Here is a 25891-nt window from a genome sequence, read left to right on the forward strand (position 1 = left end):
TTATTTATTTACTTGTTTTACTTCAAACTGCATGAATTAGCCAACACTCACAAAGGAGGCATTGCTAATATGTTGGCAAAATTTCTTTTCTGGTGGATGGGGTATTATTAATTATTACTAATTATTAGCAGTAATCTATGACAAATACATACTTGAAACAACTGCCTATAAAGACATTTTTGAAGAGAAATTAATATAGGCAAACTAATCAGGGCAATGCTAAGAATAAAAAGAAAGGTTTTAATTAGCATGTTTGACAGAGATCCATCTTAGGACCCACGTGATTGTCATATTCCAACTTATGTATTTGTAATGCTTTACTATGCTGCCCTACTTTTATGTCACTGCTTCACAATTAAATGAACATGGCAAAACACAAGAAAGGCAATTAAGTGGCCTTATTTTTTAGAAACATGTAGGTTTGAGTTTTAATACTCCTCTGTTACTTCTAACCAGCTTTTAGTTTAATTTACTTAATTTGTCTGACATTGTTGTTGATTACTTTAATTGTCATTGTTGTTTGTTTAATTGTTCTTCCTGATGGATCTGTCTTTTTGGAATCAGTAAGCTGACTTTTAAATATATATATATAAAAAAACCCACTAGTGCCAGGAAGGGTAGGAGTGGCAACATATGGAACAGCTTACGTTGACCACAGTTATTTCTGATGGACCACTATGTGGGCGGGCGGGGGGATAGGGTAGGAGGGTAGCGTCACTTGCATGCATCACCGAATGCGATAGGTATGATTATGGTCTGGTAATGGAAGATTTGATTGTTTGATGAGGTGCATTGACACACATAATTAATATACAGTCAATGCATGTGTGAAAGACAAAAACAACAAGCACAAATCTAGCTAAGCCTGTGTCATAGTACAGTGAATAAACAGTTACTAATACACTGGCACATTGTTATAGGCTGGTGGTTGGGCACCTAGCGTATATCTACATTGAATGCAATCACAGTTTAATCCAACATAGACTATGTTCATGAGTGAATATTATTTAATCAGATCTGGTTGTTATAAATAAATGTATTTATTAGCATTCATTAAAGAATGTCTCACTGAAAAGTCTCATAAAGCAGTCACTGTGCTGCCTGATTTGGATTAATAAAACAGGAAAAAATAGAACAGAATGCAGTTTTATTATTCCCAGTTTTACACAGTTTAGTCTATTTAGTGCTTCCATAACGGTACAAATGTTACATATTTTATGCCATATTTTTTGTCTGTTTTTTCTGTGGATTGAAAAGAGGAACACCCCTGAGCTCAGTTTGACCATACTATGGGGAAAGTGGAAAGATTTCAGTGTCAGTGAACCAATACTTATTCCTGAAAGGTTTTATGTAGGGTGAATTCAAGCAACATGGACTACTTTTGGGTATTCTATTACAGCTACCAGCTACACATTAGAACCAGGTGTTATCGGTCTGTGGTTGCTTGGTTTAGGTGTGTAAGAAGCTTATGTGGGTCATTTTTAAAAAAAAATGTCCTTAAAAATATTTGATCTTTGTATTTGGTTACAGGGGCCAAATTACACAGATAAAACATCCTGCTTAAAATCACTTCTACTCACTTCTCACTTCACACATTGTGGTTCTCTGCCTTCTTCTTGTCAATGTCTTCTTTTTTTTTGTCTTCTACTTTTACTGCCTGCTTCTCTTCCCACTGCTCCCTGTCTCACTCTACCTTGACCTCAGAGTAATGTTCTCTGTGAGAAAACTAATAATTTGTATGTTTTTTACTTTGAAATACTTTGTTTGAATGCCTGTATTTGGGCATAATGTGTGTTATGCATATTTCTGTTGTAAGGTCAATTATATCACAGTGTGTAGGCTTAATAGGTCGCCCACTTAATCTGGAAAACCCTGGCCGACTTCATCTAATACAGTTAGGTGAAGTGCGGTGACCATGCCAAACAGCATTACATAAAATTATTGTAAAATTGGTTTTAAATTTATATACAGGAGACAACATACAGTACTTACTATAATATATGTAGCCTAATACACTGGATATGATTATTACCTCATTGTATAAATAGGAAAGATTTGTATTTGCTGGGCAACTAATACAGAACAGACTTCTTTATCAATTACAGTAACCAATTATAACATTGTTTTAATTAAAGAAGCAGTGTGCCTTTAATTCGAGATTTTGTCCATTATTTTATGCTGACCATTACATATTAGAGTTGATTTACATAAATCACTTCATTTGATGGCCTGCATTAAGCTAAATTCACTCTAAATAAAGTAAAATAATGTATAAGAATGAGCTAAATATGTATTAAGTACAGTGATGCTTGAAAGTTTGTGAACCCTTTAGAATTTTCTATATTTCTGCATAAATATGACCTAAAATATTATCAGATTTTCATACAAGTCCTAAAAGTAGATGAAGTGAACCCAATTAAACAAATGAGACAAAAATATTATACATGGTCATTTATTTATTGAGGAAAATGTTCCAATAGTACATATCTGTGAGTGGCAAAAACATGTGAACCTTTGCTTTCAGTATCTGGCGTGACCCCCTTGTGCAGCAATAACTGCGAGTAAACGTTTCCGGTAACTGTTGATCAGTCCTGCACATCAAACTGGAGGAATTGTAATCCATTCCTCCGTACAGAACAGCTTCAACTCTGGGATGTTGTTAGGTTTCCTCACATGAACTGCTTGCTTCAGGTCCTTCCACAACATTTCTATTGTATTAAGGTCAGGACTTTGACCTGGCCATTCCAAAACATTAACTTTATTCTTCTTTAACCATTCTTTGGTACAACGACCTGTGTGCTTAGGGTTATTGTCTTGCTGCATGACCCACTTTCTCTTGAGATTCAGTTCACGGACAGACGTTCTGACATTTTCTTTTAGAATTTGCTGGTATACTTCAAAATTTATTGTTCCATCCATGATGGCAAGTTGTCCTGGCCCAGATACAGCAAAACAGACCCAAACCATGATACTACCACCACCACGTTTCACAGATGGGATAGGGTTCTTATGCTGTATGCAGCGTTTTCCTTTCTCCAAACATAATGCTTTACATTTAAACCAATATTCTATTTTGGTTCCATCCATCCACAAAACATTTTTCCAATAGCCTTCTGGCTTATCCACATGATCTTTAGCAAACTGTAGATGGGAAGCAATGTTCTTTTTGGAGAGCAGTCGCTTTCTCCTTGCAACCTTGCCATGCACATCATTGTTGTTCAGTGTTCTCCTGATGGTGGACTCATGAACATTAACATTAGGCAATGTGAGACAGGCCTTTAAATGCTTAGAAGTTACCCTGGGTTTCTTTTTGACCTCAATGACTATTACATGTTTTGCTCTTGGAGTAATCTTTGTTGGTCGACCACTCCTGGGGAGGGTAATAATGGTTTGGAATTTCCTCCATTTGTACCCAATCTGTCTGCCTGTGGATTGGTGGAGTACAAACTCTTCAGAGATGGTTTTGTAACCTTTTACAGCTTGATGAGCATCAACAACTCTTTTTCTGAGGTCTTTAGAAATCTCCTTTGTTTGTGCCATGATACACTTCCACAAGCATGTGTTGTGAAGATTAGACTTTGATAGATCCCTGTTATTTAAAAAATAGGGTGCTCAGTCACACCCGATTGTCATTCCATTGATTGAAAACACCTGACTCTAATTTCGCCTTCAAATTGGCTGCTAATCCTAGAGGTTCACATACGTTTGCCACTCACAAATATGTAATATTGGATCATTTTCCTCAATAAATAAATGACCAAGTATAATATTTTTGTCTCTTTTGGTTAATTGGGTTTGTCTATTTTAGGGCTTGTGTGAAAATCTGATGATGTTTTAGGTCATATTGATGCAGATTTAAAGAAAATTCTAAAGGGTTCACAAACTAAGTATTAGTATTAGTATAATTAGAAAAGAGAACAAATCTAGTGTATGCTCAAATCTGACACAATCTGTTAAAGATCACAATTAAACTCCATCGTTTTATTAAGAAAATTATGATGATGATAATGATGGTTATTATTACAATACACAAATGCATGCCTAATGTATAGCTACAACAGAATATTTTAATACATCAGATGTACTTGAGAAATCACCTAACAATCCATAAACCAATTCTAGTTTTAATTTCTATTAAAATGTATGTACACTTTAAACTGTAGGGCACATTTTCCTTGTTGGTGGGGTGGTAGCATCTTCTGTACCTTTAGTAGCTTATATGTATCTCTCAAAGTAAAACGTCCAAAAGATAATTATGGCTACCAAAGGTAGGGTACTATTGAGTGTGTTTCTTACACGGGTAAGAACGTCCCTGGTTAAATGTGGCGGATATAAGCATTTCGTCTGGTATTGTTATATTTTAGTATTACTGTGTTAGTGAATCTCTAAGCTAATTCCACGAGATACAGCCATTGGCCTACAGAAATCATGTGGGGTTGAGGTCGCGTCTGAAAGCCGCTCGGATTTGCATGTAGGTTTCCATCCAGAACCAGCTCGAAGGAACCAGAATGTTCCACTGCAGGTGCGGCGCGTGCTCTTGCGGAATCTGATTGGCTGTCGGCTGCTGAGGAAATCAGGAATAAGCGGCTCCCTGCAGTGTTCACACGTAGAGGCTCTCTCATACACACTTCATCTCATCACACACGCAGAGCGGTTTAACCGGCACGGCTTAGGAAAAAAAAGCACCAGGTAACATTACTCATATCTTTGTGTGTGTATATATATTTGTGTATTTAGTTTATGCTGTGGTAGGAATAGAATTAGCCTGTATAACCAGCCTTATTAGCTATATTAAATGTATGTTTGGGTTGTTTCAATAGCAGTGACGTGAGGAATTGCATTTTACATCAGATGTGATGTTTATTAGTAGTAGTAGCTGATGCGTGATGCTTCATGTCCGGTAATACCGGTGAAGGTGTAATATGTAGGCAGCGATGGCGCTCGGATCCACCACAGAAGCTTCCCGTAGTCCGGCATTGTCCTTCAAATCAACAATGGGGGAAGGGGAAGCATTATTTCTATCCCACCCGTATTCTGGAAATAGGGTTAAACGAGGATTGGCTACTAACTGACACTTACAAACGTCTGGCCAATCAGCGGGTTGCATCTTGAGTCAGTGTAGCGCGGCGGGCGGGATTTGTCGACATACGGGTGGAGATGGGGGGACAAAAACCCAGCACAGCTGAATGTGCAAGTTGGTTTAGCTTTATCTTCAGCTCCTGTACTGGAGAGTGATCTTCATCAAAACGCCTTATGGTTTCCACATTTTCATCGGCTGATATAAATTCAGCAGTTCATTTTCTGGTTTCTATAAGGATAATTTTTTCAAGAATGTTAACTGTGGTCAACATAGAGTCTGAAATTATGATTTCAGTGTGAAATATGGTTAATAAACCTAGTTAATAGATGAAGTCATTCAATTGTATTGACCTTATCTTGCTGTCTGAGAATACTGTCCTTTGCACTTATCTTTATTAAGGTTATATTTTTTTTATGCCTAGAAGGTTCTGGAAAACCTAGCACTGATTAATATTTTACAGCCGAACCTTAGCCTCTTTCTTTATGTCATCTGAAACCCCTGCCACACTTAAGTGTCAGGACTTTATCTTCTAGTTCACAGACTGAATCTTGCTTTTTTAATAATAAATAATAAAACAAATTTTAAAAACTAGTTACAGTAAACTATACATATGTAGCCTTGCATAATAATGTGACTTCTCGGTTATAGCCTATTCAACTTGTGCGGGTTGTCGTTGGCACATTTAAGGTTCCAAAGTACACTGTGGCATCGGGTTTATTCCACCATTTAGACACATGACTCCTCTGGATTTTTTTTCCACAGACACCATGTCAAAGGGAACTGCAGTTGGCATCGATCTAGGGACCACTTACTCCTGTGTGGGAATCTTCCAGCATGGCAAAGTGGAAATCATTGCTAATGACCAAGGAAACAGGACCACACCAAGCTATGTGGCCTTCACGGATACTGAAAGATTGATTGGTGATGCAGCCAAGAACCAAGTGGCCATGAACCCCACCAACACAATCTTTGGTTAGTATGGATTTTCCCTTTTTTCCTCCACAGTTTGTACATGTCTAAACAGTTTTCATGTTAAATTTATGCTAAATGGTCATTTGAAGTCAAATTAAGTAAGTGTCAGCCATAGTGACCATGTTGCGGTATGGTCTCATTTCAGATGCCAAGCGTTTGATTGGCAGGAGGTTCGAAGACGCCGTGGTTCAGGCTGACATGAAACATTGGCCTTTCAAGGTCATCAGTGATGGTGGACGTCCCAAAGTGGAGGTTGAATATAAAGGAGAGACTAAGAACTTCTACCCTGAGGAAATCTCCTCCATGGTGTTGGTGAAGATGAAGGAAATTGCTGAAGCCTACCTTGGAAAGGTGAGTGTCTTACAAAATAAAAAAAAATTACATTTTTATTGTTGAACACTTAGTGCCATTTAATTAGATGAATATTCTAAGTACCAGTAAAACTTTTCTTGCAGTCTATCAATAATGCTGTGATAACAGTACCAGCTTACTTCAATGACTCTCAGCGTCAAGCCACAAAAGATGCTGGAACTATCTCTGGTCTAAATGTTCTACGAATTATTAATGAGCCTACTGCTGCTGCTATTGCCTATGGGCTAGACAAGAAGGTAAAAACAGTGTGGCTTCTAAATCAATACCAGCTATTTATTCCATTTAAATGTCCTTAGCAGCTGGCTTGTAAAAGCTAAAGTGTTTGACATTTTAGGTTGGTTCTGAAAGGAACGTCCTCATCTTTGATCTCGGTGGTGGCACCTTCGATGTGTCCATCCTGACCATTGAAGATGGCATCTTTGAGGTCAAATCCACTGCTGGTGACACTCACCTGGGTGGTGAAGACTTTGACAACCGCATGGTGAACCACTTCATTGCTGAGTTCAAACGCAAGTACAAGAAGGACATCAGTGATAACAAGAGAGCTGTTCGCCGTCTGCGCACTGCCTGTGAGCGGGCCAAGCGCACCCTGTCCTCCAGCACTCAGGCCAGCATTGAGATCGACTCTCTTTATGAGGGTGTTGATTTCTACACCTCTATCACAAGAGCTCGCTTTGAGGAGCTCAACGCTGACCTCTTCCGTGGAACCCTGGACCCTGTTGAAAAATCTCTCCGTGATGCCAAATTAGACAAAGCCCAGATCCACGACATAGTCCTGGTTGGTGGCTCTACCCGCATTCCCAAGATTCAGAAGCTCCTTCAAGATTTCTTCAATGGCAAGGAGCTCAATAAGAGCATCAACCCTGATGAGGCTGTGGCTTACGGAGCAGGTTCGTTACAATAGGTTTATTGCTTTATTCAAATTTATGGTCACACAATGATGAAGTTGATTCCTGCCATTCGTAGTTTCCACCAGAGGTTGAAAAACCAAAGATGGCCCAAGTACCTTCCTTGGATGTCTGAGTGACAGCAAAGGGTGAAAATGATCTTCTGTATCCATCTGTGTATATACTTATCTTCAGTTATACTTTTCAGCTGTCCAGGCTGCCATCCTCTCTGGGGACAAGTCTGAGAACGTTCAGGACCTGCTGCTGCTTGATGTCACCCCTCTGTCTCTTGGAATTGAAACTGCTGGTGGGGTGATGACTGCTCTGATCAAGCGCAACACCACCATTCCAACCAAGCAGACCCAGACTTTCACCACCTACTCTGACAACCAGCCTGGTGTGCTGATTCAGGTTGGAACCAAATTGATTTTGGAAAACCCATTTATGGGATGTTTTCTACCAGTGAGTGGTTCCTACATGCAAAATTTTAGGTTACTTGGGTATTTGACTATGTATTTCATGTTCTCACCAGGTTTATGAGGGTGAGCGTGCCATGACCAAGGACAACAACCTGCTGGGTAAATTTGAGCTCACTGGAATCCCACCTGCTCCTCGTGGTGTTCCCCAGATTGAGGTCACATTTGACATTGATGCCAATGGCATCCTTAATGTCTCTGCTGTTGACAAGAGCACTGGCAAAGAGAACAAGATCACAATCACGAACGACAAGGGTAGGTTGACTTCCTGAAATAGTCTGCAGATTGAGTGCCTGTTTATTTTTATTCTGGTTTCTTAAAGCTTCTTTTTTTAAACAGGCCGTCTCAGTAAGGAGGACATTGAGCGCATGGTGCAGGAGGCTGAGAAATACAAGGCGGAGGATGATGTGCAGCGTGACAAGGTGTCTGCCAAGAATGGCCTGGAGTCTTATGCTTTCAATATGAAGTCCACTGTAGAGGATGAGAAGCTGCAGGGCAAGATCAGTGACGAGGACAAGCAGAAGATATTGGACAAATGCAATGAGATCATTAGCTGGCTTGATAAGAATCAGGTAATCTTAACTGTTCATCCTTTATGAAGGATGAACAGTTATTAATGGCTAAGCTACACGACTTAGAATCTTTGCTATTAAATGTCTCATACCTATAATATTTCCTTGCTTCATAGACTGCAGAAAAAGAAGAATATGAGCATCAGCAGCAGGAACTGGAGAAAGTCTGTAATCCAATCATCACCAAACTGTACCAGAGTGCTGGAGGCATGCCAGGTGGAATGCCAGGTGGATTCCCTGGAGCTGGTGGTGCTCCCTCTGGTGGTGGATCCTCTGGACCAACCATTGAAGAAGTTGATTAAAGATAAATTAGCAATGACATAGATTAACTATATTCTGTTAATCCCAGTAGGCCTGATCTGTATGCAGTGACCTATGACTACTTAATAGCTATTTTGTGAGCTGACAAAAATGCACTTTAAAAGAAGGAAAAGTATGAAGACATTACACTAAGTGAAAATAGACCCCTAACTGTCACATGTTGCTTTTGTCATTCAATGTATTGTAACCAATTGTTTTATTTATCATAATCTATATTGCTAGTGATGAGTGTTGCGTATTGTACTACAGTCTAATTGTGATGTTGCATCACTTTAAAAAATACAGCTATTTCATACAGTGTATTGTATGTGAGGGGGTAAGTCAGGTTGTTTGGATTTAGAGGTCTTACATATTTAATGTGTACCAAAAATGTGGGAACATTTTCTTCATTTATTCATTTTCAGCGATCATTAGGCATCAGGCATGAGGAATACACCCTGTTTTACACATACATTCACACACTCGTTCCAATGTGAGAACATTCTAATTCAGTTTATTTTATTGGTCATGTAAACCAGAGGCAGGGATTCTGCTTCCCCAAGTAAAAATTAACTCCTTTGGTTAATTGTAGTTTGTAATACTGCACCATGTGGGTCATGCATGCTTACAATGAGGAAATCAACTTCAAGAAAACTGCATTACACTGTAAGAGAAGATTGTCCTGTAACAAGAAGCTGAGTGAATAGCTATTTTTAACATGATTATATAAATTAATGGTTCTGTCTCTAACTGTCAAATAAAATGAGATATGCCTCAGAAGCATGTCATTTTTTGACTGGAATAACCTACAACAGCATCGTTAACCTGTAACCCACAGAGAGGTGTTGTGGCCTTTTTACTTTTCTTTAAAACAAATCATTACATAAACATGATAAACCTATTATATACCACTTCATCACATTAATACACGTGCATGTATTACATAGAACAGTTCAATCAGGAGCAATACCTGAACACAGACAACACATAATTGACCTTGTGTTACCACAAGCTGTAACTGGAATGTTGGAATTCTAATTAAAAGTAGTAACACCCTCTATATAATACACCGATATTTCGTTATTGATAGCTAGTTCTCTTTTATTGTTCTATTCGATTGCCAAACGGAACAAAAGTATGTTCAGGTGTTTAAGTCAGTGGGCTCAATGGGTAATGTTGCCCCTTCCAAGATGGTGGGGCTGTTACCGCATCTGGCTTCGCTTAATAAGACATTTACAGTTTAATAACGATAATATAAAATATCTATTTTGATCCAGTTTACTGTCCCTGAATTTAATCTGGTTTGGAGCAGGTTAACCGTGCATGATACCATGATACCATATCGATGTATCCTGGTAAAAACTGCTGCACCGTCAAGAAGTAACCTAGCGTTAAACTAGCTAGCAATCCTGTACAGTGAAACAAGACCCATGTCTGACATCGGCTCATGCGCATGCTTTCATTCCAGTACAATTAAATTACAGATTTTTTTTTAAATATGTCGCTAGTTATATATAAATATCGCTAACACAGTATAATACGGAATATTAACAGCTAATGTCTTCTCCAGACTGCTGTAATTATTTTCCGAAAAAATAAACGCAGGAACTCTAGTCGGCAACACGCATTGCGTCATCAAGCCGCGCGAGGCTCTAAGAGGACCCCGATACGCCTCGTGTTTCTCCACGCAGTAGGGTCAATGTTTTAGAAGCTCCTGGTGCCGTAGATACCAAAGGCCAATCTAAGTAACAATTCTTTAATAGTTGGTGTGATCATGAGCTCTCAAATAACTTGTATCGGATGGGTGAGGAAGGGGGTTTCTAAAGAAACACCAGATAAAGTTGAATTGAGTAAAGAGGAGCTGCAGCGCATTATAGCCGAGGCAAAGGATGAATTAAGGCAAGATGATGATGATGATGAGCAGGAGGAGTGCCCAGTGAGTGAGCAAGAGAAGACAGAAACTCATTCAGCACCAGAAATGACTGCTGCTGATGAAGAAAATCCAGCAGAAAATGATCTAGCCGAATATGAACTGGACAAATACGATGAGGAAGATCTTGAGACGGCTAACCTCGGGGACAGTCTGGCAGGTCTGACAGTGTTTGGCAATAATGAAGAAGATCCTTATATCACCATTCAAGACACAGACCAGTATGAAAGAGAGGACTTCCAGCTCAAGCCTACTGATAACCTCATTCTGGCTGGTAGGGCTGAGAAGGATTGCTGCAATCTTGAGGTTTATGTGTATAACTCTGAAGAGAACTCTCTGTATGTCCACCATGACATTCTCCTCCCTGCTTATCCACTGAGTGTCGAGTGGCTGAACTTTGACCCCAGCCCTGATGAAGGCACAGGGAATTATGCAGCAATAGGAAACATGACTCCTGTTATTGATGTGTGGGATCTGGATGTGGTGGACAGCTTAGAGCCTGTGTTTTCTCTTGGCAGTAAGAAGACCAAGAAAAAGAAGAAGAAGAAGAATGCTGCCGAGCCCATAGAGGGCCACACTGATGCTGTATTAGATTTGTCATGGAACAAGATGGTTAGGAATGTTTTGGCAAGTGCTTCTGCTGATGAGTCTGTGGTTCTTTGGGACCTTGTGCAAGGCAAACCAGCAACAACACTAAGACGCCACACAGATAAGGTCCAGACTCTGAAGTTCCACCCATTCGAAGCACAGACTCTCATCACCGGGTCTTATGATAAGTCAGCTATCCTATACGACTGTCGCAATCCAGAATCCAGCAATCGTATCTGGCGCTTTAGCGGTCAGGTGGAGCGACTGGTGTGGAATCACTTCTCCCCATGCAACTTCCTTGCAAGCACAGAGGACGGCTTCATTTACTGTTTAGATGCCAGATCAGACAAGCTGGTCTTCACGCTGAGGGCACATGACGGAGAGGTGTCGGGTATGGACCTGAGCAGTCAAGTGAGCGGCTGTCTGGTTACCAGCTCTGCTGACAAACATGTGAAAGTCTGGGATATTCTCGGAAACAAGCCCAAGCTCATTCACTCCAGAGACATGAAAATGGGAGTGCTGTTCTGTGCGGCTTGCTGTCCTGACCTGCCATTCGTCTATGCGTTTGGAGGACAGAAGGATGGGCTGCGTGTATGGGACATTAGCGATGTAGCTGCGGTGTCAGAGGTTTTCGGCAGCCGGGAACGTTTGGTTGCCAACACGGTGTCTGCGGACTCCAGCAGCAGCATGGAGGTCTCTTAATGGAACAGCTAGAGACTTTGCGACCAAATAACTTCTTTTCCTATTAATCCAAAATAAGCAAATTCTGTTTAGAGAAAAACAATCCAGTATATACTTTGTTTCTGGTGTACAAGATAAATGAAATGTACCATTATTACAAAAATATATGCACATTTTGTGATGAACTCATTAAACAGAGGTTTTAATGCTGAAGCCTTGTGTTTTAAACATTATAAATAGCTTTTTATGAGGTTACAAACATTCATTCATCTGTAGTAATTGATCAGGGTCACAGCAGATCCAAAGCTTATCCTGGGAACACAGGGTATGAGACGGGAATACACACTGGATAGAATGACGCATGGCAGCACACGCATGTATTGACATCCTCGTTCATAAGCAGGGGTAATTTAGACTAGCCAATCCACTTACTGTTATGTGTTTAGGACATAGGAGGACACCCATATGGTCAAGTTAGGAACTGACATTCATTATTTATATGTTACAGTTTTATGGTAACTCTTTACTGAAAACAATCTCCATAAAGTGCACTTCTTATTTCTGACAACTTAATGTTTCTGGTTTTGATTTAGGCCAGTTTTTTCTCAATCCTGCTGTTCAAGTGCCACTGCTGTAAACGTTTTGGTGTTCTGTAACTCACCAGATTCAACTCATCTGCTAATTAACAAGTCTGTACAAAGTCGAATAGGGTGTGTTAGAGGAGGGAAAATGCCATGTGTGGGGCAGTCTTAGTCCATTACCAGTATTGAGAGACACTGATTATATGTTGCAGCATTATATGCCACTGCAAGAAGGTACAAACTTTTTAGTACAGAAAATATGGTAGTCTCTATGGGGAATCATTTTCAATTCAATTTCTTATCCTATATTCTGTAACAGTTTATTCACTTAAAGAAGCGTAGAAAAATATTTATGTATAAAAAAATTATATTATATATAAGTATATTTAATTACATTAAAATATAATTATATTAATGCTGTAGAATGTGAAATAAAAAGAGTAACAAATATAATTAAAATTAAAATTACATTTAATAATCAAGAGTGTATGTAAATTATATTAGGAATATTTGTCATTTCTTTCATTTAATATTCTTGCATCTTAGTCTCTCCTGAGGATATGATGAATTTCCTTGATGAATTTTTTTTTTTTAACTATCGAAACATTAAATAAATGCACAGCTATACAAAAAAACAAAACAAAAAAACAAACAAACAACCAACATTTCTTTAATAAGTAGAAGTGTAAACACTGTAGATACTTATTCTGGACATTTGTTGCTATATTTAATTTTGTTAAAGTAAAATGTAGCTAGAATTGTAAAAATTAACAATAAAAGACAAATAGTACACAGAGTACTAGTACTTTTAATACTTAAAAAATCATCACAAATATATATGTATAAGTTTTCCAAAAATCTATAGTATTAGTAATGGTGTTATTGATATTTTGATGTAGCAATGGCTCTGAAAGTGGTGTCCTCAGGGGTCTGAGAAGCATAGCCAGGGTTTGCTATTTTTATTCTGGAAATTTACAGTGATGGAAATCACAACCAACATTATCAAAACTAGTACATTTATTGTTGAGTTCTTATAGTTAGTAGCCTGTTTGACTGGTCACTTGAGTTGAATGAATTATTTGAAGAAGCAAATACATTCTTCCATTCTTCATACAAATCCTGAGACCATACTTCTAATATCGCAAGGCATGAGGTGCATCTGAGATAAACTTATTATAAAGAGCGGATGCAAAACCCCAAGAAATATTAGCAGATTTAAAAAGATCAGCCAGAGGATGAATTTCTGTGGGAGTGTTCCATGAAAGACCGTAGACCTGTAGACTCTAGCTGAACCATTAGCCATAAGTTTTTGGGGATGGAAATTTGTGAACATGCTTGAAAATGAGGGAGGGGTCAATGAGTGGAAAAATATTATTCAGCTCCACTCATTTAACAATTAGAGACCTAATTTTCACAAATCTTACCTAATGCACATTATGTCTCTAATAGAGAGGTGCAGTCTGTAGTCCCATTTATCAACATGTTACAAACCGTCTTTTTCAATACACGTAAAAGCTTTTAAAAACATGAGTGGGGTATTACTGGTGTATTTTATGTCCTAAAATGCTAGCTCGTTTCCGGGTTTTGGCACTACAAAATGACGTCATCCCTGCGCCACTCATGGAGACCCATTCCCCCGCTCATGAAAATATTGTATCTCCAATAAGGCAAAGGAAAAACATTCAAAATATTACACAAAATATACCCTGTCAACTCTAATGTTTCTAAATACTTGGACATTGACAGCTCATGTTCTTTTTGTAAACAAGCAGAGGAGACATTTGCACATCTGTTTATTGATTGCCCTATATCTAAACAACTCTGCTCTGAACTAGGTTCTCCTATCTTTGACTCATCCTATTTTACACATTCTTTTAGTTTAAAAGACATCATTTATTTACAATAATGATACTGATAATAAACCTCTGGAGTATGTAGTTCATTGTGTCATTTTATATGGTAAATTTCTCATTCATAAACAAAAATTTGCAAATGGTATTCCATCCTTCTCCCACTTTAAAATTGAATTAAACTGGCTTTTTAAATTTCTTCATTTTATAAAGAATAAAAAAAAATCCTAAGATTCCTTAAATATCTTGAAGAAATTTGTAAAGAAAGTCCATGTATTTAGATGCTTTCTTTGTGCTGTAAAATCTGTAGGCCTATATTAATGTACGTTACATATGTTGTAAGATGTTATGTTCTATTTACATATTGTTGTTGTTTTTCACGTAATTGTAAGTCATTTCTTTGCAATGCTTACGTAACTGTTTTTCATCTTCATATATTAATTAATAAAATAAATAAATAAATAAATAAATAAAATAAACAAAAACATTCCCCCGCCCATGTTCACGAAGCCCCGCCCCCAGGATCTTAAGTGACAGGAGGCACATATACCTAAACACAAACTAGCATTCCGGATTGAGATTGTGTTGTACTAATGATATGTTGTGCTATGTAAAATTGTTGGATTATTCTATTTAATAATAATAATAATAATAAAAAAAACACGAACAAGCATTCCGAATCAGAAGGCAGTTTTCCAAACGGATTTTCTTCCCGACTTTTCCTTGTCAAGGCTATGGCTTCAATCTTAAAAAAAAAACAAAAAAAAAAAAACATTTTTATGAATATAATGCTCAACATGTATTCCAGGTTATTTCTACCAGTAAGAAATAAAAAAGCAACTATTGCACCTTTAAAGGAAATAGTTCCATTCAATGTTCAATACTTTAACTGATATGCAGCCCTGTTTTGTCTCTGTGATGTGAATAAGTCAATAAGGGCTGTGAGACTGATGGCTTTTGTAGTTATTTACACTCAGACTTTTACTTTGGCGCACTGCTTACCTTTTGAACCGGAAGTAATAGCGCGATCCATGTGCGCCTGTCTAACACGATTTTTCTAGACCGTTCTTCGTTACGTATTTACCTTTGGGACTCAACTCTGGTTTGATTTTTATTTTTTTTATTTTATTTTTTTTTTACTTACAACGCACAGCTAACTAAATAGTTTCCCAAATCATGTCAGCAATAGGCGAGGATCGCGTGCGCGGCGTTATGTTTAAAGACATCAACGCAGACGAGGAGGACGCTCAGCCCACTGAAATCGAGAGCTTGTGTATGAACTGTTACGAGAATGTGAGTGATAAAATCACAGCATTAACATTAATAATGATAGGAGTGTTAAGATATTTAGATATGTATGGTAGGCAGGGGGTGTTGAGATGACCTGTCTCTTTATCTCTTCTTCAGGGAAAGACGCGTTTTCTTCTAACCAAAATCCCCTTCTTCAGGGAAATCATCATCAGTTCCTTCACATGTTCCCACTGTCACTGGACCAATACAGAAATACAGTCTGCAGGCCGGATCCAAGAGCAGGGAGTCTGCTACACACTCCACATAAAGACTAAAGAGGTGACTGTGTGATCAGTGTGACGTTTTCTAATGCTAACATGGAGGAAGTGTGAATGGAGGAAGAAGAAGCATTTGTCACATATACATTACAGCACAGTGAAATTCTGTTCTTCGCATATCCCAGCTTGTTAAGAGCGCAGGGTCAGCCATGATACGGCGCCCCAGGGGAATAGAGAGGGTTAAGGGCCTTGCTCAAGGGCCCAACAGTGGCAGATTGGTGGTGGTGCTGGGGCTTGAACCCCCGACTTTCTGATCAGTAACCCAGAGCCTTTAACCATTGAGCCACCACTGCCACCACCACCGGGTCACTCCATAAAAACTGCAGCGCAACTGTGACATGAGGGTAAAATTCCAGAAAATGTTTTGATGAACATTCCCACCCTTATGTTGACATTACCATCAGACATAATGGCATATGGGTCAAAAGAGAACATTTCCACTCAAACATGAGTTATGAGGCATAACACTGTACCGTGTACCCAAGAAAATCTTGACTTCAGTGTTCTGCATCCTTCTTTTTGACTGGATCGAAAATAGACTAAAGAGTTATCTTGAAGCAGTCAGCTTAACAGATCGAGAAATTGGTCCAAATTGTTGATTCTTTTCAAATTTCTGTTAGTCTTAGTTCTTGACTTGTCAAATGTGTTTTTTTTTTTATATCAAAATTTTAATTGATATATTCATTCGTTGTCATTTTCCTTTCCTTGTTATATGCGCAACTCAGTAAATTTTCCTCTTTTATTTAAATACCATAAACTGTGCTTGACTGACTGACAGAGAAATATTACTAATGGAGACCTTGCTTATTAAAACAGCTTGAAGGTAACCCATACAGACACTGAAGGCTACATTCACAGCAACTTTTAAAAGACCTTGCACCCAAAAACAGCGTTGTCCCTTTTAATCATTCCCACAGATAACTATTAAGTAGCCTCTGTACTAAAATAGGAAAACTTTTATTACAGGAAAGGGTAGGAATTAAAGCAAAATATTAATTACTTTATTAGGTAAGGTAAGGAATGTCACAGTTTCTGACACTAATTAATAGGGAGAGTTCAGAAGGAACTTTGTTTTTACATTAGTTAGGAACAGGATCATATTGAAATTATCTTATGTATATCTCAAGGTAGAACAGCTTTCATTGATCATTTATCATGATATTTGACAACATTCTCTACAATGTTAAATTTTATTGCCAGTGATTTATATACATTTGAGTGGCTGCAGTTTTCATGGAGTGACCCATGTAACTTATGTGAACGTGTCATTTTCATGCACAATGCTACCACAGTACCACATTCATAGAGCTGAAAGCAATATGCCTTTCCTAAAGATATAATATGTGTCTGTGTAGCAAAAGCTAGTTATTCTGCATGGAAGTTGTTGTTGTTTTTTTTTTTTAGCTTGACAATGATGCTTAGCATACATCATGCTGTGTACACTGCATTATACAGATATCTCTTATTCCATGATAATCAGTACAGGTATCATTGCATTCATGTTTTTTTAAAATAAGACTGCGCTGTACAGTATTTCAGGTGGTGTGTGTTCATGTGGGCTCTAAAACATTGCTAAGTTGTGTTTTTGGTTTCTGTTGTTCAGGATCTGAACCGTGAGGTCGTGAAGACGGACAGTGCAACTGTTAGGATACCTGAGTTGGACTTTGAAATCCCTGCATTCACACAGAAGGGTGGTGAGTATTTCTGGGGCGAGCCCATGTAATTGTAAATGGATTTGCTATTCTGTTTGCACTGTTCGAGGCACTGGTGTGATTTAAATTGAAGCATATGCTGGTTTATATTTAAGAATTATTAACTTCTCTTTTGCAGCACTGTCCACCATTGAGGGACTCCTCGACAGAGCGGTAGCAGGATTAGAACAAGATCAATCAATACGGCGGGTGTGTGTGCTTTCTTTTTTGCTGGTCTCCGATCTAATTTTGATGATCACAAACTTAATATTTATAATAATAATATATATATAGTGTGTGTAGTGACCAGATTAACCCTCTTACCTCGTATGGCCGAAAAACCGGCTTGCCTGTCTTTGATCTATTCCCGTAAGGACGAAATACCGGCTTGGTTGTCTATGCCAAATCCCCGTAAGGCCGATATAGCGGTTTTACAGTGTAAACGTTATCTCCGTAAGGCTGGTTTACCGGCATTACTCTGCTATGATTCCTTACTTATTTAAGTATTATTTTTTGACCCGGAAGGTTGATGACGTCATGACGTCACGACGTGATTGTTATTACGCCGTCATTACAATGAAGCTGATCCAAGCGTGAATATTGGTGTAATAGTAGAAGTGAACTAAAAATGCCAAAGCGAAAAGCTAATCGTGTTTCAGCTAAAGTTACTCCTACAGTGAACACAGATACATCTAAAACAGTGAAAAAAAAGAGAACATACACAGTTACACAGGCGAGAGCGAGGATTCTAGATAGTGACAGCAGTGAAAGTTCAGGCGATGTTGAAACCGAAACTGATAGAGACGCAAACTCTCCTGATTCAGACCCTGATCCGTCTTCATCTTCAGCATCAAACAGTGCGACTGACACTGCAGGGGTCTGTGCATTTGTGAAAACACTACCTGCTGGTCTGATTATCACCAGAAACTTGACTTTTGGCGCTAAAATGCATTTATTTATTATTTACTTGAATTTATTCAAAGGCATTGACCACGCTGATGGTACTTCTAAATGAGTATAAGGATTTTAGCGAGCATTTTTCGTCATTTCTCTAGTTAAGAATTGTGCTCTAAGTTTAGTAAAAACACTGAACTGCTTCATTTTCAAAGTAATATTACACAAATACATTATTATAAGTTGTTTCAAGGCCTAAAAATGTTAAAATTAAAATGTTGATTTTGGGCCAAGAACTCAGGGTTGGTGTGCTGTTTCTCTGGGGAATATAGGGTTATGAGACATAATACTGTGGGAACTTAGGGGTAAGAGGGTTAAAGAATGGATCAGTTAAATAGTCATTTGTTCTATGGCAGATATGAAAAACAGCTAATGTCTGGATTTAAAAAAAAAAAAAAAAAAAAAGTATTTTGAACAGTTTTGTTCCACTTCAATAGAACCAGGTATTAACTGTCTGTGATTGCTTGGTTGAAGCTGATGTGAGTCTAAGGACTGGTTACAGAATTTTTACAGATACAGCCACAGAATTTTACGATTTTTGACCCACTGCTACAGTCGTATGGGAGATGCGTTAAAAGATGCTTTTCTGCATTTTTAGATAAAACATAAAATTGTGCCCTGCAGTAAAGCCAGTTCACTAAAGGGGGATGGGCGAAGTGAAAGATGCACATTTAGTTTTTGAGTTGTGAATTCCAAAGCTTCCGTTTTGTGGGCCAATAGGAAACAAGAAGGTGGGACTTTAGGCTCTTTGGTTGGTTAAAAAAAATGGATTAGCTGCTGATTATTATTAGAAGTAGTGGGCACGTCAGACTTTTGTTTAGTTTCTTTCTCATGTGTGGACTCACGCTCATTCAGTGAAGTTTAATGGAGACTTACTTGCTGTCAGGACGAGCCTTTATGTAAAATGGAAATACTGGTGTGAATTTCTAACATTTACAGATAAGGATATAAATGTAAAAGTGTCATTTCTGCGCTGAAGGAAACATCTGGGACACATTAAACAGCACACGCATCTGTCAGCATCTGACACGACAAACCACGTTACTACGCTTATGAGTTTGTTTGAAGCGCTTAATATAAAACATTCTCATGTTTTGGACAACCTGGATTGTGCACTTTTCCCACACTCACTCTGTGACCTTCGCTGTTGTACAGATGTGTTTTATTCATAGAAATGCACTTTTCACCATTGTGAATAACCCCACTGTGGATAACCATCAGTAACATCACAGACCCAACTAATCTATAATGAAATTCGTTGTCGATTATTTTAATTATCAATTTTATCGATTAGTTGTTGCAGCCCTAGTAATTTTTGCATTGCATTTTCTTGTTAACAATGTTGCCATCTCTTCGATTACCATAGTAATATCTTAGTATATAGTATTATATTGAGTGCAGGGTTTATTATTTTCCAAATCATGACAAATATGTACAAACTAGAATGTTCCTGCATATTGGTGCAAATAAATAAATAATATTTATTTGTGTGCATTTTTTTTTAGATATTGCTCAGGCCCTTTGTGTGTCCTCACTCTTTGTTTTTTTTCAGGCCACAGATCCAGAAGTTGCAGACAAAATAGATCAATTTATTCAGAAGTTGAAAAAGCTGAAAGATGTTGAAGAAGAATTCACACTGGTAATTTGATCAATACTACTAATACAGTCTGATTACTTTTTATCTACTACTGTTAATACAAAAGAACCTGTTTTTGGGATTGTGTCTGTATGTAAACGGTTCTCCATTTTCTCTGTGTTGCCTGTCAGATAATTAATGATCCTTCAGGGAACAGTTTTATCGAGAATCCATTTGCACCACAGAAAGACCAATCTCTCACTGTATCTCATTACAAAAGGACACCTGAGCAAAACACAGCCCTTGGGATACAGGTGAGAAGACTGGGATTACAATCAAGCCATGCTTTCATTTTGTATTATCATTTGGAGATAGTTTTTTTTTCTCCCAAAAAGCATTAATGTACTTTGTTATACAATTGATACTTCACAAAGCTGGTGCATTATTCATTATTTGCCTTCAGTAACACTCCATGCTTCTTTTCAGGAAAGTGAACCAGAGCAAGAGGAGAAACCTGCCAACGATCTGGAGACAATAAGGAACGAAGTCCTGGTGTTCAACACTAACTGCCCAGAGTGCAACGCTCCTGCCGCAACAAACATGAAGCTTGTCCGTATCCTTTGAACGCTGATAGCATAGTGAGGTTTTCTTCCTGTTTGGTGTGGACAGGTCTGAATGTACGTCACCTGGGGACCATGTACAATAACGGCAATGAATGGTTCTGTCTGCAGTGTTGCTGATTGTAAAGAAATATATGCAGTATGACTTGTAGTGAAATGCTTTTTACGACTGTCTGTGCAACATTAAGCTGAGGTAGTTGTCTTGAAATTGTCCACATATATATATATATATATATATATATATAAAAATATATATAAAATATGGACAATCAATAAATTTCAGTCAAGGGGTGTAAAAGCTTTGATTCATTAGTGCACTGTACGCACAGGCATAACTGTTTTGGGGGCAGGGATGATGACTAGGTTTGCGTAATTACAAACCAGGCTAATTCACACTGAAATATTATTCTGAAGGCTTTCTACACTTCCATTTTAACCGTTCATTTAAATTGTTATTGATGTTATTTTGAGAAATAGGACCAACTAAGTGCATCAGAAAATATTGCAGACAGGTATTAAAACAATAAGTGCTAGAGCAAGTGGGATTGGTCAAAGGTTCTCTGGCAGCAGACAGGATTGGTTAGCAGTGTCTGTGGAAATGAGCAGGATTGGTCAGAATTCAAACAAACAAACAACAACAACAAAAAAAACAGTCCCGTGCAAACCACTAGATGGATGCTTCTGGGGTTTTTATGGTTTAAGTATCCTACTTTGCGTCTTTACTGGGAGGCTGTTAGAAGAGAGATAAAACAATCAATCATAATTTAAACTATCCATTTAAATAACTACAGCTGTATAAATCATTGCATTTTGTATTTACACATGGCGCAATATTATAATATTAGTGTAGTGTAAATAAATGTATTGCCCTGTTAATTTATCAAAGTTGAGACATTTTTTTGGCATTTTACCTTCTTAAGATTTATTCCTTTATTATTAATCAGAAATTCCACATTTCAAAGAAGTTATCATCATGGCCACCAACTGTGACAGCTGTGGACATCGAACTAATGAGGTCAGAAAAAGCCTTGATAGATCTGTCTGCTTTGCCTGTAGTTATTTGTGTACCATTAGTATAGTCTGTAGAAGGGAGCTAGATAGAATTGGGACATTTCTAGAATTGTGCATTTCACAATGATTGTGTATTTTTTTTTTCTTCCCTCAGTACATTTCTTTGCATCTCTGAGTGTGTGTGCTGTAGAGCTCTTGAAAAGGAAAGTGGAATTCCACAAATAATATTTAATGTACCATTGTATATTAATTGAACAGGTGAAATCCGGTGGTGCCACAGAGGAGCTGGGAACCAGAATTACTCTTCATCTCACAGACCCGTCAGACATGTCACGAGACCTGCTAAAGGTATTCTGAGTCCACACAAGCTTTTCATCATCCACTCAAAAATAATGCTGTTAATGATGTGGTGTTTAGTTCTGAACAATAGAACTTTCTACCTCTATTTAGATTGAGCCAAGAGTGTGTGAAGCTCATGCTGTGAAATGTAAAATCGATTCCATGGTTTATTTTCTGATGTGGTGTGTTTGCGTGTGTGGGCCAGTCGGAGACGTGCAGTGTGCTGATTCCAGAACTGGAGTTTGAGCTGGGTATGGCGATGTTGGGTGGAAAATTCACCACTGTGGAAGGGCTCCTTAAGGACATCAAGGAACTGGTGAGCATCATAACTTATCTTATGACATTTGGATTTACAGGAAGCCTACTTATTTTTAGTTTTGCTATGTATAATTGGTTTAGATCATCACGAAAAACCCCTTCATTTGTGGAGACAGTGCCGCATCTGACATAACTGAGAAACTGGAGCTGTTCGGGAAGAAGATCGACAAGGTTTGAATTTTTATTTGTTACACACACAAGGTTCAACCTTAACCCTGCTATTCAGAGGTACCAATATAGTATATGGCCAAAGGTTTATGGACACCTGACCAGCACATCCATATGTGGGTCTTCCCCAAACTGTTGCCACAAAGTTGGATCACACAGTTGTATAAGATGTATTTGTATGCGGTAGCATTACACGTTCCATTCACTGGAACTAAGAAGGCTGATCATGTTCCAGCATGACAATGTCCCTGTGCACAAAGTGAAGTCCATAAATACATGGTTTTGCCAAGGCTGTAGTAGAAGGACTTGAGTGGCTAAATAGAAACAAATCCCCACAGCCATGTTCCAAAATCTAGCTGAAAGTAGAGCTGCAACAACCAATCGATAATAATCGATTATGAAAATCGTTGTCAACGAATCCCATTATTGATTATTTGGTCTGTGTGCCACACTGGGTACATTTACTCATTGCGTTACTTCTGTTCTGAAAACACGCATCTGAGAGTGAATACTAAAGTTGTGTCCCAAATGACGTATTATACACTTACACTATGCACTGCGTACTCTACTGTCTAGTATATGAATTTTAGAAAGGTTGTATTGTCAAAAATAGAACACTAGCATTTTTTTACTAAACGGAAAGTATGTAATGCACATAATGCGACGCTGCTAAGCTGTAGCAGAATACCCAGAGTCAACGAAAAAACACCACGAAGAAGATCAAACTTTACAAAGCGGAGCTTGTGTGGCACGGGCACACGACAGTGATGCATGAGCACAAACTTATGTTTATATCCAAAATGCTACACAGTCTGCAAGGGGTTGGGGAAGCTGGTGCGAGTTGCTTAAAAGGTTTAGTTTTATTCACGTTTATTGTCATTATATGGTGTATTTGCAGGATACAGTGTAAATTCTGTAGTTTATTATAACGGAAGTGATCTATTAGTAACGAGGCCGTGTTGCTCCTCACTCGCTACGTAGACGCGGTGATACAGTTGGAGCTCGAGTAAGATCTGTAATGTCTAATTAAAACACTATGATAAAAGTAAACATAAACAAAACAATATGACTAAAGGCAGTGAGTAACAGAAACCATAAGGTGCAGTGAAAGGGAGATTTTATTATTAATAATTTAGGACTGTAGTTTAATTATCAGTGCTTTTTGTGCATCAAAAAAAATAATGCATAAATACTTGTATGTACTTGGACAAAGAGTTGTGTTAATGTAAAGTTTTAGTCTGAAGTCTCTATTTGTAACGCTCGTTTTTTGGATTTTATTTTAAATAAATGAAACAATGGTACTGAAAATACGCCCCTATCCGATTAATTGATGATAATAATCTGCCGAGTAATCGAGTATGAAAATAATAGTTAGTTGCAGCCTTAGTTGAAAGCCTTCCCAGATGAGTGGAGGTTATCAGAATAGCGAAGGGGGCTAAATCGGGAATGGGATGTTCAAAAAGCTCATAGGGGTGTGAGGGTCGGGTGTCCACAAACTTTTGGCCATATAGTGTATGTACATAGTATAGGCATTGCATTTAACAATTTTGACCCCTTCGTATAACAGTACAGAGACAACTGAAAAAGTTTTATATATTTATTTTTTTAATGCTTTTTCAACTATTAAAGCAGTGTTTAAACCAAACATGAAGATTTACATGTTGGAAAGCCAATTCACAGGCAGAAAGGATGTGGAAAAACATTTGTTACTTTTGCTTCACAGTGACTTTATCTAGGTGTGAATTTACAAACCTCAGTCTTGGGATATGAACAACAAAAAAGTGAGGATTTTGCATTTCTGTCAATAAATAGGTCGTTCAGTAATAAAAGTGCAGGGGAAGATGTGCTGTGCGTTGCTGTTTCATATTTTCTTTCAGTATGTATCATATATTTCATCATAATATAGTATTTGGGTAGACAATTTGTTTGATTCATTTCATGTTTTTCTTCCATGTCAGTATAAAATATGTGAAGACCTTTTGGCAAGGTCTAATTTATATACTTTATTATGTGAAGCATCTGACATGGACCTGGATATCATGCTGGAAGATATACACTTGTGTTCATTTTGTAACAGTTGAATAATGTACAGGTGGCAGAGTTTTTTATTAATTCACAACTCTAGGATCCCCAGTTCAGTCCTGAGCTCATATTACTGTCTGTGCCATGTTTCACATATTCTCTGCATGGTGTGTTCTTTAGTTTCCTACCTCCTAAAAATGTCTTTAGGTGGATTGATGACTTTAAATTGCCCCTAGGTGTGAATGTATTTGTGCATGGACTGGCATTGAGTATTCCTGCATCGTGCCTAGTCTCCCTGGGTTAGGCTCCGGATCCACTTAGAACCTGACCAGGCTAAAGTACTTACATGTATATATCCTTATAAATACAAACGTTTCAGTTTAACCAATATACATTTTATGATTAATACTGGAGCCGTCCGGTCTGCCTACTGCTTTTTTGGTAAAAGTCTGTTTTATTAGCAGGCTGGATTACCGAGTCAGTGAATTACAGAACCTACTTTGAAATTTTGAACACACGAGGCATGGTTTATTGGCATGAGATCCAATTTTTCCTTTGTTTGCCTTGTGTTCATGTCAAGATTATGTCAGGAGAAATGGATGCCCACATCATCCTGGATGATCCAGCAGGGAACAGTTACCTGCAGGTAAGCTTATTTCTTTCTATGACTATTATCATGAAATGTATGACGGTTAAGACCGACATTCTGAATAAGATTAAGCATGAAGTGTTTCTCTGTAGAACATTTACGCTCCAGACCTCGATCCTGAGATGAAGATCGAAAAGTATCTGCGAACGTTCGAACAGGACGAAGACCTCGGAATAAATGACATGAAAACAGAGGGATATAGCGAGGCTGAGAAATGAGACGGATATAAACCAGCAGCCAGGGGGTCAAGATTAGATAAAGCTATGTTTTTTTTTTTTTGTTATTATTGTTTTTATTCAGGAAGACCTGTAAGAGTAATTAAGTCAAGTGTACCAAAAAGGGAGAAAATGCAAGTACTAGCTTGACCTTTAAGTTAATGCAAAGGCCCTGGTTTCCTTTCAGCTACATACACAGAACATTTTTTTTTTTTTTTTTTGGTTTTGTACTTGGCTAAACCACCAACTATTGTGAAATTAAGTGATTACATGTATTAAAAAAAGCCTATTATTTAAATAGCTCTTAATTTGTTAGTAACCTCATGTGCATTGATTTGATTTCCTTTAAACCAGATAAATAAATAACTGTACATAACGTATGCATTGTGTTTGTATAATAAACATGATATGAACCGGTTCTGTGATGGTTTTAATGAGTTGTAAATAATGTCAGATAAGAGCCTGGGTGTA

The 25891-nt window shown here is 38.0% G+C and overlaps 2 protein-coding genes and 1 pseudogene across 2 annotated transcripts; all 3 read left to right on the top strand.

The window, feature by feature from the left end:
• The first annotated feature begins 4557 nt into the window (after nucleotides 1-4557).
• Nucleotides 4558-9239, top strand: LOC128620236 (heat shock cognate 71 kDa protein-like; annotated as a pseudogene).
• A 1089-nt stretch (nucleotides 9240-10328) lies between these two features.
• Nucleotides 10329-12065, top strand: pwp1 (PWP1 homolog, endonuclein). Its single transcript, XM_053645049.1, has one exon. The coding sequence runs from the start codon at nucleotides 10434-10436 to the stop codon at nucleotides 11877-11879; it is 1446 nt and encodes a 481-aa protein (XP_053501024.1). The 5' UTR covers nucleotides 10329-10433; the 3' UTR covers nucleotides 11880-12065.
• A 3145-nt stretch (nucleotides 12066-15210) lies between these two features.
• Nucleotides 15211-25838, top strand: zpr1 (ZPR1 zinc finger). Its single transcript, XM_053645050.1, has 13 exons — nucleotides 15211-15582; nucleotides 15697-15858; nucleotides 17461-17551; nucleotides 17688-17758; nucleotides 20055-20141; nucleotides 20270-20392; nucleotides 20565-20691; nucleotides 21643-21713; nucleotides 21968-22057; nucleotides 22254-22364; nucleotides 22448-22537; nucleotides 25137-25202; nucleotides 25298-25838. The coding sequence occupies exons 1-13, from the start codon at nucleotides 15466-15468 to the stop codon at nucleotides 25421-25423; spliced, it is 1332 nt and encodes a 443-aa protein (XP_053501025.1). The 5' UTR covers nucleotides 15211-15465; the 3' UTR covers nucleotides 25424-25838.
• Nucleotides 25839-25891: the final 53 nt, after the last annotated feature.

This window comes from Ictalurus furcatus, chromosome 16 (genome assembly GCF_023375685.1).
Source record: "Ictalurus furcatus strain D&B chromosome 16, Billie_1.0, whole genome shotgun sequence".
In the NCBI taxonomy this organism is placed as follows: Eukaryota; Metazoa; Chordata; class Actinopteri; order Siluriformes; family Ictaluridae; genus Ictalurus; species Ictalurus furcatus.

Excerpts from the sequence above, each read along its gene's own strand:
- pwp1 (XM_053645049.1), top strand. The coding sequence starts at position 10,434 with ATGAGCTCTCAAATAACTTGTATCGGATGGGTGAGGAAGGGGGTTTCT.
- zpr1 (XM_053645050.1), top strand. The coding sequence starts at position 15,466 with ATGTCAGCAATAGGCGAGGATCGCGTGCGCGGCGTTATGTTTAAAGAC. Across the intron at positions 20,393-20,564 it reads ACACAGCCCTTGGGATACAG|GAAAGTGAACCAGAGCAAGA; the intron begins GTGAGAAGACTG and ends GCTTCTTTTCAG. Across the intron at positions 22,538-25,136 it reads TCGGGAAGAAGATCGACAAG|ATTATGTCAGGAGAAATGGA; the intron begins GTTTGAATTTTT and ends GTTCATGTCAAG.